Source organism: Canis lupus, chromosome 24 (assembly GCF_003254725.2).
Source record: "Canis lupus dingo isolate Sandy chromosome 24, ASM325472v2, whole genome shotgun sequence".
Classification (NCBI taxonomy): Eukaryota; Metazoa; Chordata; class Mammalia; order Carnivora; family Canidae; genus Canis; species Canis lupus.
In genome coordinates this window covers 19095782-19115515 of record NC_064266.1, presented here as the reverse complement: position 1 = coordinate 19115515, position 19734 = coordinate 19095782, and the positions used below count along the sequence as shown (strand labels likewise).

General features: G+C 44.6%; 1 protein-coding gene, 1 long non-coding RNA gene and 1 other non-coding gene across 5 annotated transcripts in view; 2 read left to right on the top strand and 1 right to left on the bottom strand.

Annotated features, from left to right (window-relative positions):
* LOC112673700 (uncharacterized) overlaps positions 1 to 12794 on the bottom strand; it is a 63602-nt gene extending 50808 nt beyond the window's left edge. The window contains exon 1 of one of the 3 annotated variants that reach the window (XR_003144984.3): positions 12654 to 12794. This is a non-coding gene — a long non-coding RNA (uncharacterized LOC112673700). Of the gene's footprint in view, positions 1 to 11026; positions 11303 to 12653 lie in introns of those variants that run through there. The other 2 variants (XR_003144982.3, XR_003144983.3) reach the window with 2 other exon arrangements.
* LOC112674323 (U6 spliceosomal RNA) lies at positions 10294 to 10398 on the top strand. The gene has a single exon (XR_003145374.1). It is a non-coding gene; the product is annotated as a U6 spliceosomal RNA (small nuclear RNA).
* The window catches only part of STK35 (serine/threonine kinase 35), a 44378-nt gene continuing 36137 nt past the window's right edge, over positions 11494 to 19734 (top strand). The window contains exons 1-2 of the mRNA XM_025469522.3: positions 11494 to 11799; positions 12393 to 12990. Of these exons, the coding sequence (XP_025325307.1) occupies positions 11494 to 11799; positions 12393 to 12990 (904 nt within the window). The remainder of the gene's footprint in view (positions 11800 to 12392; positions 12991 to 19734) is intronic.

Below are 19734 nucleotides of genomic sequence, written 5' to 3'. Positions count from 1 at the left end.
TGCATACCTAAAATAATAAATATTACACATAGAGACATTTGATTATTTCATCTACAGCCTTAAGAATTTATATATTCGAGTTGGCCCCCCCAAATATTTTCCTTTTTGCAATCTTCTTATTGTGAAAAAAGAGAGGGTCGCCTTATGTTTAGGACTACCAAATAGTGAGATAAGTATGTGCAAGCACTTAAAACTCAACATAGCTCCGTGTGATTTGTGACAGGTACTGTTATGGTTGTTAATATTTTTATTATGATTGTTTCACTGCAGGCTGGGCTCTGGTTGTGCTCCTCAAAGCACTTACCTGGATTGGAAATCCCTGACCTACTTCCTACCTGTGCGATCTTGGGCAAGTTGCCTAACCTCTCTGTGCCTCATCTATAAGATAGAAATAATAGTAGTACCTCTCAATAAATTAGTATACATGAGAAGTGTTTGAACCAGTGCCTAGAAAGTGCTTCTTAAATGTTATTACCATTACATTCACCAACATAGAACTATATTTATAAACATGGCAGTTTTCCTCACAATGCAGTGAGAGTTTATCAGCAGGCAACTTGTCTTGCTCATCCAGATCCCCAACTCACACACAGGGCTAAGTGCCCAATAAATGTTGACTGAACCAATAATGAGTTCTATAGAGTTGTTCTTCCTTTATATATAAAGGAAGCAATGTGTAACGTTCCAGGCCCAGCACAGCACCTGGCTCTCATTAGTTGCAACGCAGAACACTTCGAGATTGATACCTATGGTACAGCCTCATTCCTCACTGGCCAGCTAAAATTGAGAGTAAAATTACAGTACAATAGGGACGCCTGGATGGCTCAGTGGTTGAGCATCTGCCATCGGCTCAGGTTGTGATTCCGGGTTCCTGGGATCAAATCCCACATCAAGCTCCCTACAGGGAGCCTTCTTCTCCTTCTGCCTATGTTTCTGCCTCTCTCATAAATAAACAAACAAACAAACAAACAAAAAATTACAGTGCAACTGACCTGGGCAGAACTGCAGTCTGGAATTGCTGCAACCACTACATAAAACAGTACAAAATTCATCAGTAAATCATCAATAAATTAAATATAGCCTTACCATTGGATACAGCAATTCTACTTCTGTGTAGAAAACTAAAGAAAACTGAAACACCAACTCAAAAAGATATGTGTACCCCCATGTTTATCCACATTATTTACAATGGCCAAGATACAGAAACAACTTAAGTGTCACTGAAATATATATACACACACATATATATGTATATACATATATATACATTGAGATATATATACATATATATGTATATATCTCACACACACATATATATAGGGATATATATATATTTTATAGATAGATAGATAGATAGATAGATAGATAGAAACATTACTCAGCCATAAAAAAGAATGAGATCTTCCCATTTGTGACAACATTGATGAAATTTAAAGGCATTATGCTAAGTGAAATAAGCCAGATAGAGGAAGACAAATGCTGTATGATCTCACTTATATGTGGAGCCTAAATAAGAAGAAAAGCAAAACAAAAACAAAACACCCCAACAACTCAAGCTCACAGATACAGAGAACAAATTAGTGGTTGCCAGAATTAGGGGGTAGGTGAAATGAGTGAAGAGTCAAAGGTACAAATTTTCAGTTATAAAATAAGTAAGTCATGGGGAGGTGATGTATAGCACAGTGACTAGAGTTAATAATACTGTATTATACATTTGAAAGTGGATAAGAGAGTAAATCTTGAAAGTTCTCATCATAAGAAAAATAATTTTGTAACTGTGTGATGACTTATTGTGGAGTTCATTTCATTATACATACAAATACTGACTCCTTATGTTGTACAAGTGAAGCTAATATTAAATGTCAATTATACCTCAATTTTAAAATAAAAGGCTATAGATTGGATATTTCTTTGTGTCTCCCCAATGAGTTCCTTCCTGACGGGAATTGTATGTTACTCATCTCAGTGCCCTATCTGGCAAACTGGAGTTCATCAGTATTTGTTGAGCAAATGAGCAATGAGGTGTAGTCAACATTATTGCACATTATTTTTTAACTGAATTTTATTGTTTTTTCATCTCTATAAAAAGGTACTTAAAAATTAATAACCAAAAGACACATATTAAAAGGTCAAACTATAAAAATATGTTGAAAGTAAAAGAAGCACCTGAAGGGAATTCTTGGCATCTAGAGTATTATTTATCTAAATATCTCCTTTATATATGCATGAAACAAAAATATAAGTACACAGGTCATGTGATGTGATGGTTTAAGACCATGAGCTTTTAAAAAAATAATAATAAACAATTTTTTTTAAAAAAGACCATGAGCTTTATTTTTTTTAAATATTTTATTTATTTATTCATGAGAGACAGAGAGAGAGAGAGAGAGAGGCAGAGGCAGAAGCAGACTCCATGCAGGGAGCCCGATGTGGGACTCGATCCCAGGTCTCCAAGATCACACCCTGTGCTGAAGGCAGTGCCAAACCGCTGAGCCACCTGGGCTGTCTGACCCTTAGCTTTCAAATCAGATATGCCCAGGTTTAAAATCAAGCTCCATCTTCTTAGTGACACGGCCTTGAGAAAATCACATAACCTCTCTGTGCCTCAGTTTCTTTCTTTCCTTACTTTTTTCTTTTTCCTTTCTTTCTTTCTCTTTCTTTCTTTTCTTTCTTTCTTTCTTTCTTTCTTTCTTTCTTTCTTTCTTTCTTTCTTTCTTTCTTCTTTCTTTCTTTCTTTCTTTCTTTCTTTCTTTCTTTCTTTCTTCTTTCTTTCCTTTCAGAGAGAGCAGCAGAGGGAGAGAAGCAGACTCCCCACTGAACAGGGAGCCCCACATGGGACTCAATCCCAGGACCCCCAGGATCATGATCCAAGCCAAAGGCAGATGCTTAACCAACTGAGCCACAAAGGCACCCCTGTGCCTCAGTTTCTATGGAAAAGGGAAATGATGAAGCCTACCCTCTATGCTTTTCGGAATAATAAGTCTAAGTAGAGCACTTAGGACAGCAACAAATACAGAGAAATCACTCAGTGAAGATTAGCAATGATGAATTTATGTATATTGAAACAAAATATGAAGTCACACTAGAGATCCTAGTTTATATTTGCTTTTTTTAATATAATAATATGTTGTGACTAGTTCCATGGTAGTATATACAGAGCTAATTCCTTCTTTTTGATGGCTACTTTATATTCAAATGTTTATGTAACTAATCCTTGTTTCTGCCACCAGAGTATTTCTAATATTTTACTATTTCAAATAACCACAATAAAAATCCTCATTGTACATATATTGCTCCACCCTTGGATAAGTATTTCTATAGGGGAAGTTGTAGAAATGGAATCTCTAGATCCAGTGTATGAATTTTCAACTATATTAATAAACAATGAGATCTCAAATTGCCTTCCTAAAAGGCTGAATTCTTTACACTTTGATCAGCGAGTGTACTTTGTCGCCTTGTGGCTATATACATTTCAACCAGATTCCCCAACCATTTATTTTGAATGTCCCAGTAGTTAACAGAATCAGGGAGTTTGCTCTGCTAGCTCTGCATTGTATTCCCTTATCTTTCCAAAAATCATAAACAACTCCTAAGAACCTAGCAACCAATTTTCTGCAGCAAATGTTCAGATACATAGACTGACACAGAGAATTTTTATGCAATCCCCAGACAGAAGAGGAAGAAAGATTGGAATTTCAGAGCCTTTCGGTGGCCAATAGGAAGAACATGAAATTAGAACAATCTATTAAGTTTGGGAAACAAGGTACCTGTATCTGCTTCCATCTTTGTTTTCTGTGACTTAAAGAGACAAGAGGCCACCCTTGTTGAGTCTTGCTGGGGACGGGATGTCTCTAGTGCAGTATCCACAGGGTATGATTTGAGAGCTTAACTTGACTTGCAGCTCTTCTGATGCCTTTAGGTGATACAGGACAACAGGTGGGCATCACAGCCAGAAGCTGAACAGCGCCACCAAGCTGACAGGCTGCTTCAGTGGTAGCTAAATCCCATGCCCACTTTTATTTTTAATGTCAATTAAAAATTTCAAAATCATTAAATTGACATTAAAAATGTCAATTTATTTCAATCCAAGTAATAAATACACACAATGTTTAAGAGTTAGTGGGCAATTCAGGCCCAATAAGGAGAGACACTGAAACCCAAGGTCAAGGTCTCATTTAGAAGAGGGCATAAGGAAGTCTGATTAAAGTTTGGTCAATGATATCTATCCATCTATTTGGATGGTTTTACAAGTAAAGTTTTAATATCTGGTAAAACTAATTTCCATGAGGCATTCTTATTTTCATTGATTTCTTAAATATTCTCAGATATTAATTCTTCCATTTGAACTGAAACAATTTCATCTGGTTTCAATAAAATAAAACATTTGAAAAAAAAAAGAGTTAGTTACTATTACAAACTAGATCCTATGGCAAGGCTTATAAGAAATATCCCCTGTGGGACGCCTGGGTGGCTCAGAGGTTGAGCATTGGCCTTCGGCTCAGGGCATGATCCCGCGGTGCCAGGATCGAGTCCCACATTTCGATCTGCTTCTCCCTCTGCCTATGTCTCTGCCTCTCTGTCTCTCATTAATAAATAAATAGAATCTTTAAAAAAAAAAAAAAGAAAGAAAGAAATATCCCCTGTGCCACCCACAAGCCTTGCCCATGAAGCAATAACTCATTCTGTGGTTGTCTCTTCAAACCCAATTATGGTGCCACTTCCAAGATTTTTTAATTGTAGACTTTTCTATTAACTTACAGCTAGGGAGAATAAGAATTTAGTTTTCCTCTCTCTTCTTTCTCTCTACACACACACATACACACACAACACACACTTTCTTGCTCCAATTTTCCCCAAATAATTATAGCATAATTTTTGGTTAAATCAATGTGCTGTTTTTACATTATAATGACAATGTAATATTATTTCCAGCTAAATGTTGTAGTTTATGATGATTACAATGTTTTTCTTATAAATCGTTTTTGTTTTCTTTGCTTTAATAATCACTGTGTGTCTTATTTGCTTAGTTTTCTTTGTAATAGCTCCAATCCATCTCCAAATTCTTTGCCAGAATGCCAATCCTTTATAATGGCTTCAGCTTTGTGCTCAGTCTAGGGACAGCATAGCGTAATGTTGTGGTTCTCAAAGTGTGGTCATTCCCTGGACCAGCAACAGCAAGAGCATCACCCGGGACCTAGCTAGAGCTGCAAATGATCAAGCCCTACCCAAGGCTTCCTGATTAGCAGCCACTCTGGGGCTGGAGTCAACCACCTGGTTTTTTGACCACCCCTCCAGGGGATCCCTGTGTGTACTCAAGCTTGAAAACACCTGTATAAGGGGTCAAGAGCTTGGATATCCAAACCCAAGGCTGCTGGGGCAGACCCCCGCTGTTGCACTTATTTGGTTGGAACAGCTTCCAGGACCCTAATCTTCCCACTCACTAAATGAAGACAAACCGTCTCTCCTACATGGTTGTCTGAGCTCCTTGGTGTTGGGGTAGCATAACACACTCCAGTTTTCCTCAGGGATGCCCCTCCTGGCACCCAGTAAAACCAGTTCCCATATGGGAGGGGAATGCAAGATGGCTGCAGAGCCTCCTCTGGGCCTTCCTGAGTCTCCTGCTCAGAATGTACCCTCCTTTGAGGTACCCGCCTGGAGCCTCTCTGTCTTTCAGCACCTCCATAGGCCTCCAAAGTGAAGTCTCATCCTCTACCCCTGTAAGAACCTCACCTCCCTCTGGTACAACCACCATTTCACAGCATTCTCTGCCATGGCGCCCTGCCACCCAGTGCCACCCTCCCACCCCATCCCCCCACTCACTGGCCCTGGTCCACTAGAGCCATCTCACACCCCTCCCAGCTTCCATTCCATCCACACTCCTCTGCTCCACCCAGCCTTCCCCTCCTGGGCTACAGTTCCCCACTTTCCCATAGGAACCACCCCCACAGCTGCCCCTGGGGCGTCCTCTTCCCCCTGAAATCCTGGGATGGGCAGGGAGCATCACCACTCTGCCTTTTCCCTCTGGGCAGTTCTCAGAGTAACAGCGTCTGCAAGCCTCAGCTCTCCTGCTCCTTTGCTTTCTGTGGTGCTCGCTAGATCACAAATGCTGAGTAAATCCCAAGTCCTCATCATGGCCCACAAGTCTCTGCCTCGCCACATCTCTCCCTTGTTTCCTGCTTCTCCTCCCCCATTCGCGGCACTCGGCCACACTGGCCTCTTTTGTACCTGCTCTTCCCTCTAACACAAATGCTCTTCCAGTAGATCGGCATTTGGCTGATTCTTTTACTTCTATTAGGTCTCTCTGCAAATGGTCACCTCCTTATAAAGGTTTTCCCAAAGCACTCTTCTAAAACAGCACCTGCTCTGTGCCTTGCTACCTCTTCACAAATGGCTTTAGTGTCCTGGGTAGGACTAATGTTATTTGGAACCACATAATTCCACTGCATCTCATGTTCTATGTCAGTCCCTCCAAGGCAAGGGCCCTAGTGGAAGGGCCTACGCCTCACTGCTGCCCCCTCTTTCTTCCTACATTTCTTCCATTACTAAATATTGGGCTCCAGTCATGTCTGGCACCATCTGACGTTCCAGGGACTTGGAGTTAGGCACGTGTGCCAACAGAGAACAGCGTGGAAGAAGGCTTGCCATAATTTTCATATAATTGCTTACCCTGGGCAGAGCTGAGCCAGAAATGTAAAGTGAAGAGTCTGGGGTCTCAGTTCCAATCCTAGCTGGGCAACCTCCTCCCTCTTCAGTCTCTTCGTCTCTAAAATGGGGCCAATGATAATAACCATCTCACAGGATTGGCATGAGAATACTTTGCCAATTCTTGTGGCTGTCAATTTTCATGGCCATTGGCTATTGGTTATAATAAGAAGTATAAGGTTCCTTCTGTCATTTAATAAAAGCTGGAGTAAAGGGGGAAAAATTAGTCAAGCCATCAACAATGTCTCAAGCATCCTGGCCCTTCTCACACACACAAAAAGACTGAAGTCTTCTTGTGGTTCTCCCAGAACTTCAGATCCAATCTCTCTTTTAAGACTCAGGTGGGAGAACTCGCTGGGAGAAAAGACTCCATTGGCCTTGCTCAACCTCTGGGGCCCAGAATGGCAGAAATGGGAACAGCCCTGCCTTGGCACCATGCAGCCCCTGTCCTTAGAAGCTCTGAGTAAAGGGGTATCTGAGTGGCTTAGCGGTTGAGCATCTGCCTTTGGCTCAGGTCATTTTTCCGGGGTCCTGGGATCGAGTCCCGCTTGAGGCTCCCTGCAGGGAGCCTGCTTCTCCCTCCACCTAGGTCTCCGCTTCTGTGTGTCTCTTGCGAATAAATAAATAAAATCTTTAAAACAATTTTTAAAAAGCAGCAGCAGCTCTGAATAAAGATACATGTGTTCACAGCATGGCAGGACCTGGGTTGTTTTTTCACCTTTTAAATCAATTTTATTGCGGTATAATCTCCATACAATAAAATTCCATCACCCAGAAAATTCTCTTGTGCCCCACAGCAGTCAATTCCCACCCCAGAGCTAACCACTGATATGTTTTCTACCACCACAGATCAATGTTGCTTGACGTTATATTAATGGACCCATGCAGCATGTACTCTTTTTAATCCATCTTTTTACAGCTCTAATGAGGTAAAGCTGCAAAACTGATATACATAAACTGCACCTATTTAAAGTGTACAATTTGAAGTGACTTTAACATAAACCCCCGTGAAACTATCACAAGATAATAAACATAGCTATCAGCCCAAAAAGTTTTCCTCTGTTGTACCTCCCTCCCCACCTCACCTACTACTCTAACTTTTGTCACTATAAATTAGTTTGCATTTTCAAGAACTGTACCCAGAATCGTGTAGTATGTACTCTTCTGTGCCTGGCTTCTTTCATTGGGCATCATTATTTTAATTCATCCTTGTTATGTTCCTCCCTGTCCCTGTCCCCCCACCCCCACCCCCACCCCCAGCAGCACCTCAAGGTATAGGAAGACCACAGCTCAGATATCCATTCACTTATTGAGGAACATTAGAGTGTTTCCCGGTTTGGGACTCTTATGGGAAAAGCCACTAGAAGCATTCCTTATAAAAGTGTATTTGTGAAGGGACACCTGGGTGGCTCAGTGGTTGAGCGTCTGTCTGCCTTTGGCTCAGGGTGTGGTCCCAGGGTCCTGGGGTGGAGTCCCACATTCGGCTCCCCACATACGTCTCCCTCTGCCTACGTCTCTGCCTCTCTCTCTGTGTCTCTCATGTATAAATAAAACCTTTAAAAAATATATATATTTGTAAAGATAAATTTTCATGTATCTTGGGTAAATACCTAGGCATGGAGGTGCTGGGCCATAGGGTAGATGTATATTTAATTTCATAAGAAACTGCCAAACTTTTTTTTTTTTCCAAAGTGGCTGTACCACTTAACACACTCATCAACTGGCTAAAGTTTAACATCAAGCTTATTGCTGTCTCACAGCTTCTATATACTTCTTCCTTCTTTCTTAAATGACTTACTACCAGTTTTAGCATGGTTGGCTTCAGGTTCCCTCCCACCTAAATTCATGTTTAATTCATAAGCCTTATTACCTTAGAATGTAACACATTTGGAAATAGGTCTTTTTTTTTTTAATTTTTATTTATTTATGATAGTCACACAGAGAGAGAGGCAGAGACACAGGCAGAGGGAGAAGCAGGCTCCATGCACCAGGAGCCCGACGTGGGATTCGATCTCGGGTCTCCAGGATCGCACCCTGGGCCAAAGGCAAGCGCTAAACCGCTGTGCCACCCAGGGATCCCGGAAATTAGGGTGGAGCCCTAATCCAATATGACTTGTGTCCTTATAAGAAAAGGAAAAGATGCTCACACAGAGGAACCATCTTGTGGGGAAAAAGAAGGCAACTAAAATCAGGCCAAGAGGAGAGGTCTCAGAAGAAAAATTAAACACTTTGATCTTGGACTTCTAGCCTCCAGAACTGTGAGGAAATGAGATTTTTAAAAATATTTTATTTATTCATGAGAGACAGAGAGAGAGAGAGGCAGAGACATAGGCAGAGGGAGAAGCAGGCTCCCCTCAGGGAACCCGATGTGGGACTCCATCCCTGAACTCTAGGAGCATGCCCTGATCATGAAAGCAGAGCTTAACTGCTGAGCCATCGGGTACCCCAAGGAAATGAATTTCTGTTAAGCCACCCAGTCTAATATTTTGTTATGGTGGCTCTTGCAAACCAATCACCATCTTGCAACCATTATAATAATAACCGATTCAGGTAAGAATCATCAATGAATGCTAAAACAAGTGGGCAGAGAGTAAGATGAAAAATAGGATCTCAGGTCACCTGGGTGGAGCAGTAGTTGAGCGGCTACCTTCAGCTCAGGGCATGATCCTGGGTCCAGGATGGAGTCCCACACAAGGCTCCCTGCAAGGAGCCTGGTTCTCCCTCTATCTAGGTCTCTGCCTCTCTCTCATCAATAAATAAATAAAATCTTAAAAAAAATAGGATAGCCTCAAAATATCTTCCCACAAGATACTTATTAATTACAAAAGGGAAATAGTAACTTTTCAGCGGAGTACCTTGGGGGACATCATCTTAACCAAATGATCAAAGTTAATACCACTAATATTGAGACAAACCAATGTCATGTGCCTTCTGATGTGATACACTCAGGACACAACTTTCTTTCAGTGGCATTCCTGCCAAAAATGTATAACCTGAACCTAATCACAAGGAAATAACAGACAGCTACAAATTAAGGACATCTACAAAATAATTTACCAGTATTCTTCAAAAATGTCAAGGTCATGAAAGGCAAAGGTTGAGTAACTAACTGCTTCTCCAGATTAAAGGAAACTAAAAAGAGGACAGCCAAATGAAACCTGAATTGGATCCTGAGGAATGGCTACATTATTGGCACAATTAGCAAAATTTAAATATTAAAGGTGTATTAAAAGAATCATATCATTGTTAAAATTCCTGATTTTGATCATTACAACTGAGATTCTGCAAGAGAATGTCCACATTCTTAGGAAATGTGTATATATATATATATGTGTATATATATACATATATATATACACACACACACACATACACAAGTGTATTGGATAAAGAGGCATAATGTCTGAAAACCCACTCTAAAATGACTTAGGGGGAAAAAAGTAATATGTATATATTACGTACACATACACAAGAGAGTCTATGATAATGCAAACATAGCAAAACATAACAATTTGTTATTTTGGTTAAAAGTATATCAGAGAAAAAAACCAGGAAAAAAAAAACAGAAAAAAAAGGTATATCAGAATTCTTGTGTTCACTTCAGCAGCACATACACTAAAAATTCAAATACACAGAAATTAGCATGGCCCCTGCGCAAGGATGACACACAAATTCATTAAGGTTCTATATAAAAAAAAAAAAAAGTACATGAGAATTCCTTACTATCCTTGTAACTTACATGTAAATTTTAAATTTTACCCCCCCCCAAAGTTACCACCTTTCAATGAATGACCTTCATACTATCAGAAGTGACCTGTCCCAAACCCAAAGCACTTTTTCATTCTTTTTCTCCATCATACTTATCCATGTCAAAAATTATTCTATGTGCTTAGTTAATAGTATCTAACACTTAGTGTGTGCAAGACCTTGTCCTGTTCTCAGTGTTTTAACTGTATAAGCACAGGGCCTCCAACACTGTTCTTCACCATCTTACAGATGGAAAGTAAAGACACATGAAAGTTAATTAACTTGCACAAGGTCACCATATCACTGGTCTCCTTCAGGGGTATAGACCCTCATTGAAGGTAAAGATTGTCTGGTTCATTGCTCTTTCCCCAGCGACTTAGAACAGTGCCTAGCACATTATAGAAAGCCAATAAATACTCAACAGATTCAGTTTAAAAATCACAGGCACCTACTAGGCCACTGGAGTACAAAGCAGTGAACAAAACAGCACTTTCAGCCTCGCACCCAATTAGCCACTTACTATGTGTACTCATATATACTTAGTCACTCTTAATATATGTATTTACACACAAATTACATGTATTTCATTTGGCTCTATCAGCGCTGGGAGGTTAAGGTCCAATCACCCATTTTGCAGAACAGAAAACCGAGGCACAGAACCTGACGATGATTTGCCCCGAATCAACGGGCTCCTGGGCGGCAGCGTGTGGACTCCAATCCAGTCCGGGAGGTTCCCAGGCACTGCCTATGAATCAATCAAACCGCCAAGCCAATCAACAATGAGTATTTATTAGGAGCCTACTGCGCGCAGCCCCTCTTCAAGCAGCGAAGGCGGAGAGGGAGGAGGCTGCAGGGGGCAGGCGGCCGCAGAGCCTCGGAGGGGGGCGCAGCGGGTCCCGGGAGTTTGGCGCCTATTTTTCGTGGGCTGGGTGTTCTCGCCTGTGATTGGGCCCCGGCGCGGCGTGCCCGGTGCGCCCGGCTGCGGCTGCTCCGTCGACCTTGGCAGGACCCAGGCGGCGCGGCGCGCGGCCGGCCTCCCGGGGGATGGGCCACCAGGAGCCCCCGCTGGCCCGAGTGCGGGCGGGAGGCGCAGCTTATATAAACAGGTTATGTAAAGGGCTCAGCCGGCGCGAGCACGTGGAGAGCCGCGGGAGCCCGGACACCCGCTTCTCCCCCGCGGGCGCCGCCGCCGCCACCCGCGCCGCCGCGGGCTCCCAGGCACACCCGGCCCGGGCCGCCGCCTCCCGCGCCGCTCCGTACGCGAGGCAGCCCTGGCCTGGAGCGGACCATCCCCGGCCCAGGGCGCCAGGGGGGAAGCGGGCCGCCCGGAAGTGGAGGGGCGCCGGCCAGGTAAGGGCGCAGTCTGCGGAGTCCGAGCCAGCGCCGAGGCTGCACCCACCTCCGTCCCCGCGGGCGCTGGGGGAGGGCCGCTGGGTCCCCAGGTTGGCGGGTTCAGGGACGCGGAACTTCTGAGCCAACCTCCTCCACCCGCCGCCCTCGGGGACTTGGGTCGTTCCGCCGGGCTCCGCTCCGGCTTAATTCAATGGACTGTTTACACCCGGGAGAACCCAAGGCGGGATGCGGGGAGGGTGATCCCGGAGGGGACGAGGCGGGGAAAAAGAGTTCCGCAGTCAGAACGGCTCTTAAGGCAATTTTCTTAAGTCGTGAAAACTGCTGGTCCTAGTTTTTCCTAGTCTCAGGCGACAAACTGGCTGAGAAGGCGGGGCGGGGGTTGCTATTCTTTCCTGTTCCCCCTCTGAGCCACAGCCTAGTGGTGTCGCCCTTCCCGCTTTCCCCTCCCTTCCCCCCGTTCAGTCAGCGCGGCGGCTTCCGTCTTAAAGGGGCCGCGGCGGCCGGAGGAGGCGGAGGTGGGACGCCCTGCGGCCTACGCTCCTTGCCTTCCCGCTTCGGCCTAGTTGGTTAACCGACTCTTTCGCCCGCAGGTCACAATCCAAGGTCCCGCTCCTCCGCGTCCAGTGGCCGGACGGAGGGATGAGGCAGGGGGGACCCGGGCAGCGCCGTTGCTGCTCCCCCCGCCGCCCGCAGCCATGGAAACGGGGGAGGAGGACGGCGCCCGCAGAGGTACACAAAGCCCCGAGCGGAAAAGGCGAAGCCCAGTGCCGCGGGCGCCCAGCGCGAAGCTGAGGCCGGCGGCGGCCCAGGCCATGGATCCGGCGGCGGCCGAGGCCCCGGGCGAGGCCTACCTGGCGCGGCGGCGGCCAGAGAGCGGCGGCGGGTCGGCGCGGCCGCGGTACAGCCTGTTGGCGGAGATCGGGCGCGGCAGCTACGGCGTGGTTTACGAGGCAGTGGCCGGGCGCAGCGGGGCCCGGGTGGCGGTCAAGAAGATCCGCTGCGACGCCCCCGAGAACGTGGAGCTGGCGCTGGCCGAGTTCTGGGCCCTGACCAGCCTCAAGCGGCGCCACCAGAACGTCGTGCAGTTTGAGGAGTGCGTCCTGCAGCGCAACGGGCTCGCCCAGCGCATGAGCCACGGCAACAAGAGCTCGCAGCTTTACCTGCGCCTGGTGGAGACCTCGCTCAAAGGTAGGAGGCGGCCGGCCCGCCCTCACGGGGCCTGGACCCGCCGCTCTGGATGCCGGGGCCGGCCCGGGTCTTGTCAGCCTGGGCCCAGACACGCCCTCCTCCCCGGGGCCCAGGCGCTTAGGCTCCCCTTGCACCTCAGCACCCCGGATGAGCCCCTGGCACTGACTGGAGGTGCTATTCTCGTTAAAAAAAAAAAAAAAAAAAAAAAAAAAAGCTCATGGAAGTGCTCACCGTGCTTTTAGTTAAGCGCTCAGTAAACTTAAACCTATTAAACTTGCAGCACTTTGAGATTCCACAGGGGGAGTGAAGAGGACGGGGCTGAGTTGGTGGGAAGAACTTCAGAGCCCCCCTCTCTAGGGCCTCTTCTCTTTCCCTCCCAAAGCAAACAAAAAAGAACTTTACCGAACCCACCCACACCCCCTCCGTGTCTGGTCCCAAATGTCCTGACACCCTTCAGCTCCACCTCCAAACTCTTGCTTCCTACTCTTCTGTTTTCCTCTGAGACACACACCCCCACCCCCAACGGCCCATTCCATCCCAAGGCAGTCAACCAAACTGGCGGGTTTCCTGGCTAAATCCTCTGGGTCCTGCTGAATAATAATCCCCCAGGTGGGCCTATAGCTGTCACATAACATGTAACATCTTTTTCATCTTTTTCTTTTCCTCTGCCTTACATACTTAATCTTTTTCTAACACCCCACCCCGCCCCCCCCCCCCCCCCCCATCCCAGGCTGCCTGGCTAGCATGTTTATAGGGAAGATGGGGCTCAGGGAAGCAAGGTAGCTTTGCAGTCATGGGAGGGCTAATCCTAATTTCTGAGTTTTCGCTGCGTTTAGGGCACGAGTTCATCTTGAGTGCTCAGTGTTGACCTGTTTTGTTCAGACTTGTAAGTAGCCAAAGGTTCTCTAAAGAGAGGAGAAGGCCAGTGAGCTAGAAAGGTCTTAGAAGACTTCCTCAACAGAAAGGTTACTAATCTGAGACCCAGCTATGTCCTAGATGTCTTACAGAGTGACTTTAGGTAATAACTTTAAAAGTAAATCCTCTCCTCTTTCTATAAACGGAGAAACTAAGGATTAGAGGTTAAACAGATAGAAGTTGGCGAGGTTAATCAGCTTGTAAGGGAAGTGGAGTTTGCTTAGCAATTTTTCAGAGCTTAAGTGACATAACACCCAGATCTGTCTTGATTTAAGGTCTAGATCCTTTCAAGATGGGTAATAATGCCCTCACCTCCCCAAGAATCAACTGGAACTGATCTTTAAGAATGAGTAGGATTGAGGGGGTAGGGTTGGATAGGGCATTTTGTTTTGCCCAGTTTTAAACTCCTGCACCCCATCCCAGGAGAGCTCTGTCCCATTTCAAGTCTGTTGCTTCGACGGTGGGTTGAAGGTATTAGCAGTATCACCTGGAGTCCTTTTTCAAAAACAGGTTTCACTTTTTATGCCCAGCCCTGCCTCATCCATTCTGAAAAGCCCACCCTCTCCCCATAGTGATTGAATGCAGACTTTCCGGGAGATTCTGGAGCTTACCTGTATCCTACAAGCTATTCACTTACATTCTCCCTGTCTTCTCCAAGGTGATTAGCCAATATTCTGGACTTCCATAATACTCAACTGCTTTGGGATGTGAGAATTCACTTTGCTAGTGAATTCTCTACCCTTCTACTCTCAGTTCATTGATGCCAATCTTGAAACTTCACCTGGGTGTGAAGTCTTGGCTTCCTCTCCTTACCTATAAATACTGTTTAGATTCTCTCACACGTAGAATTTGACAGAACTACACAGTAAAGGTGGCCGGATAGTCTAGTGATTAATACCATCAGCTTTACAGTTAGGCTCACTTTAAGTCATGGCTTGTCTCAACAGACTTACATGAGACTTGGGATAAGAAGTTTAAAACCTGTGGGGAGCATTCCTTTATCCATAAGATAAGGGTGCCTGTGTCCTCGAGCTGCTGTGCAGCCTGGGAATGTCCCTAAGTGCTCAGATAAGGAGGAAACTCAGCAAGTCCACATTTTGAGTCCTCTTTCATCATCCCCTTTGAGATTAGTTCTGTCCTTGTTCAAGTTTCCCAAACTCTTTTGACCATGGAACACATCCTATTGTCTGGGTAACACCGGGTTGAGAGAAACTGTGGTGTGCACAGTTTCCTCCCTTTGTGATTTAAAACAGGTCTAGCGAAACAGTATGTTGCTTTAGGCCACACACTTCAATTGTCCCACTCAGTTGTAAGCAGTTTTGAAAATATTTGAGCCTCTTCTGTGGGTCAGGTAATGCTCTGAGCTCAGAGACAGAGCAATAAAGGAAATGTACACAACCTGGCTGATGAAACTGACATTGAAATTTACATGTCAAATGTTAATTTAGCTAGCAGCTAAATGGGCATTGTTTTCTCTTTAATATTAAAAGTGAAGGACAAAAAGACCCACATTGCTGTAGGTGAAGTTTTCCTGCCTTCAGCTTTCAGAATTTAGCAGTCTTAATCAGCCCTGGGGCGCTGGATTTACAGTGTGCTGCTATCACTCAGAAATGTCAGAGCTGGAAGGAATCTTAAAGATAATCTGGTTCAACCCTGTCATTAAACAAGCTCCTTTGCAGTCACCTTTTGCCCAGTGTCCTGCAATTTAGAATAATTTTGAAATAGAACAAAAAAGTGTTAATCTACCTTAAAGTCTCAATTGAACTAAATCTACATAATTTTACTGAGTCCCCATGGTAGCTTTTCACTGGGGGAGAGATGGGGGGAGGGGCAGGGCAGTCTGCCCCAAAGGAATTTAATTTTGAAAGTTTGAGGACCTGTAGAAGACTTAGGTGCTAATCAGGGTCACAGGAGGAAAAGGCAAGTTGTCTGGTTAACAAGAGCTTTCTACAGAGTGTTGCACAGGATTAACAGGAAGATAATCTAGAGTTAGCTACGAGTTGGCGGAGAAGATAGCTTGAAAGAAGAGTGCCCAGGTCTGTATAGATAGAGAAGAAGTGGGATTTATTTCACAATTGGCCCAAATAGGGAACAGTTGGGGGGGGGAGGTTTCCCCTTTCTTCAGTATCAGGGCTCCAGAGAATAAGCAAGGCATTTCGGTAGCTTAAATTATTTGACCTGTAAATCCAGTATCAAAAAGAAATGAGAAACTTCTTAATGCAATTCTTGGTTTTATTCAACTTTGTTTAATAAGCTTCTAGGTCTCCTTCTTTCTCTCTGAACGTAGACCAAACACCTAGAGCATTATGTAGTGAGCAGAAGTTCCAGAGTCAGTGGTAGTCTTAGGCAGCCTCATCTGGTCTTCTGTTTCACAGGGAAGGAAATAAGTCTAAAAAAGACAGGACTTGCCCCACATGAGTTAGTGGCAGCATTCAAACCAGCCTCCTAGGCTTTTTAAAACCAGATTAACAATCTTGTAAATTATTTGGTTGATGTGTTTAGCTTTTAAGTACTTGTCACAAAAAACAGGAGTTAAAGCATCAACAGTTTGCTTTTATCCCCTTATTTCCATTGCCAAAGGACCCTCTACTGAATGCATCTAAAACTAAATTCAAGATTGCTGCCACTTAGACTGCAGGCAAGGCTGAACTCCTGGTCAGACTACAGTCAAATTCCTGCATGCTCTCTAACGCACACACTGACTCTTCTGACACATAGCGACTAATAAGCTTATATATATGATACATCCTCTCCAGGACGAACCCAAGGCTCATAAAACCAAATAGAAGTTTGGAAAATCCAAGGATCTAACTTATCCCATCTTGGTAACATATTAGTTCTGCTTTATCAACTATTTCATGTTTTCTGTGCTCAAGAGCTCCTCAGGCAGCTTCACAGTGGTGGGAATCTAGGTCTTTGGTAAGTCTTCTCTGTGCATTTGTGCCAGGTACTCTGTAAGAAGAGGATGTGCAAAGTTTCCTCTGCGAGGTATACAGAAGACTCAGGCCCAGATGACCACAATTCAAGGTCCTGAATGTTACCTAGAAAGCTAGCAGCAGAGGTTCCCTGGGGAATATACAGGCATGGGAAGCAGAGAAGGTGGACTTGAGTAAGCTGAAGGGGGGACTGAGTGTGGGGAGGGAAACCAGGGTCTTAGCAGTAGATTGGCTGTCAGCCTGCACATTGCCCTTCCCCCGCCACCCCCATCCTGTTGAGTGCCTAGGGAAAGGGAGGCTCAGAGCTGGCCGCTACCCCCCCTCCCCCCCCCCCCCCCCCCCCCCCCCAGAAAGCAGCTCTGAATTCTCTACTATGGCTTGGCCTGAGTTTAGAGAACCCTCTGAAAGGCAAGGGATCCCAATTAGGTGTGGTGTTTGGCTACTCCAAAATAGATCAGAGGTGTCAAGGGCCTTGGAAATTAACGGGATACAACGAGGTAGTAGTAACTGGGAGTTTGAAGGTTTGGGTTCCACTTTTACCCTATTAATAGTTACAGCGTACTTTCTGTTGTGGGCCAGGTGCTATTCTAGACTTTATACCCATTAACTGATTCAGTCCTCACAACCCCCTTTTGAAGTCAGTGTTATAATTACCCCTATTTTACAGGTGAGGAAACCAAGTTAGTGAAATTGCCCCATGTGAAACAGCTAAGCAAATAACCACTCGGGTCCAAGCCTAAGCATTCAAGCTTGAGTCCATTCTTCTAACAGCTGTGCTACACTCTTGGGACAGGTGGCTTAAGTTCTGGGTTCTTCTGTTTTTCTTAGTAGTTAAATGCATAATCACATTTTACTCAGAAACTAATGCCTACTGTTTGTTTTTTAATTATGTGCTAATCAGTACTTGGCACTGCCAATTTTTTCAGCACTGCCTCCCATGTGTCTCAGCTGCCGAGTACCCTGTTCCTCCTTCCTGATCTGCTCTTGAATGTCTTGAGACAGCCACACAGACCTCTCCTCCTGCCTGCCTGCCTTCTCTGTGCACTGGGAATTTTAGATACCAGCCTCAGGAGACAGAAACAACAACTGGCTTAATTGAGAGTTTGGGCTAATTGGGTTGCACCAGGTAGGCTTTTTATAGTGTAAACTTCCAAGAATTAGGTCCTTAGTGACTCAAATTGTAGATTCTTACCTGGTTGTCTTTAACATAGACATTCAAAACACCTACTACTAGAACTTTCCCTGTTTCGTTTTTAAGCCTCTAGCTCACAGTTCTCATCTCTTTCATTTCACGCAATTATTGAACGCCTGTTATGTGTGAGGCGCATAGAGACTTGGTTTCCTTCCGCCGTGAGTGCGCGATCTCATGGAGGAGAACAACAGATGTTACCTCACTGCAACCTCTCAGAGGTGCTCTTATGGGAACAGCTGCCAGGAATGTGGACTAAGTTTAGGGGAGGGCAGGATAAGTTGTAAAAGGGTAAAAACAGAAGCAATCCTGGCCAGAGATGAGACCTAGATAAGTGGTAAGGCAGTCACATGTGGAGAGAAAAATGGGTCCGGGCCACCAGAGGTTATTTCCGACTCTGCCTAGCTGGCAGAGTTTGCATTTTAACAAGACCCCTGTAACGTTCAAGTACTAATAGCTAGGCTTGGTATTTTCATGCTTGCTCCCTCATCTAATCCTCCCACTTGAAGTTGGTGTTTTTGTAACCTGGTCTTATATAGGAGAAAATCCAGATCCATCAAGGTCCAGTAAGTTGTACAGTACCACCAGTGAGGGATTATTTGGCTCTACATCTATATCCAGAAGCTCTTTCCAATTTCCACGTGCTTGATAGTGCTGCCTTATGACTACCCAAGGGCAGTGTCCGCACACATTAACCATTCACACCCAGTAGTTGTATCCTCTGATGTCCAGGTGCCATCCACAATGCTTCCTATATCATAGTGACGCCTTATGATAGCCCAGTTAGGTAGGTGTCTCCCAATTTATGGATAATGAAACAGATTCATAGGGTCTTAAGACATTTGCCCAGGGTCACATAGCCATGTAAATGAAGGGTTGTGGTGTCGACCCTGGGCCTGGCTGGCTCTGTAGCCCTTGTTCCATCCTTTCTATTAGGCCTGCAGGTTCTTGGCCCCTTGGCCTCTATAGGACACTGTATCTATCTTGGCAGCCATCCTAAGGGGTTGATTGTCTAGTGCACAATGACATTTGACTACTCTTGTGAAGTACTTCGAACGCGCCCTGGGTGTTGATACTGGACCCAGCCTCTTTATAGTGACAGGACACAGCCCAAGGTCATTGAGCCCAGGGCTTGGTCTCTGTGCTCATCTTTCTTTGGGAAGAAGAGCTTGTCTTGCGAAGGGTCCTTGTCTTCAGCTTTTCAGGACTGATTTTCAACTGAGCCACTTCTTTAAAATATTAATGTACAGTTTTTAACTAAATCAAAACCAGGGATGACTAATCCCAATGAATTCAGAGTTCATTTATCTAGGTTTTTTTTTTTTCTAACCTTTTATCTTAAAATTATAATTTTATATTCTATTTTTCCATTTCACATTAAACTTCCTTCTGACCTTTTATGTGACCTTCTCTTTTGACTTTTAAGTAAATTAGAAGTACAATATGGCCCTTTAAAGCATTCAGCTAAGTGGCAGTACCTTAATTAGCCACTAACTATCCTTGGACCCTTCTTTTCAATCCCTTGCCTTTATTTTGTCATATAGGAAACCAGCCCTGGGTGCTTGGGGTGCTTAGTGTGTACCCTTTTTGTTGCTGTCTGTGATAGGAGTTTCGTTTGTTTCTGTTTATCTTTTTGATACTCTTAGAATAAATTCCTCATGAGTTTTTTTTTTTTTTTTTTTTTTTGGTCAAATGGGTTGAGCA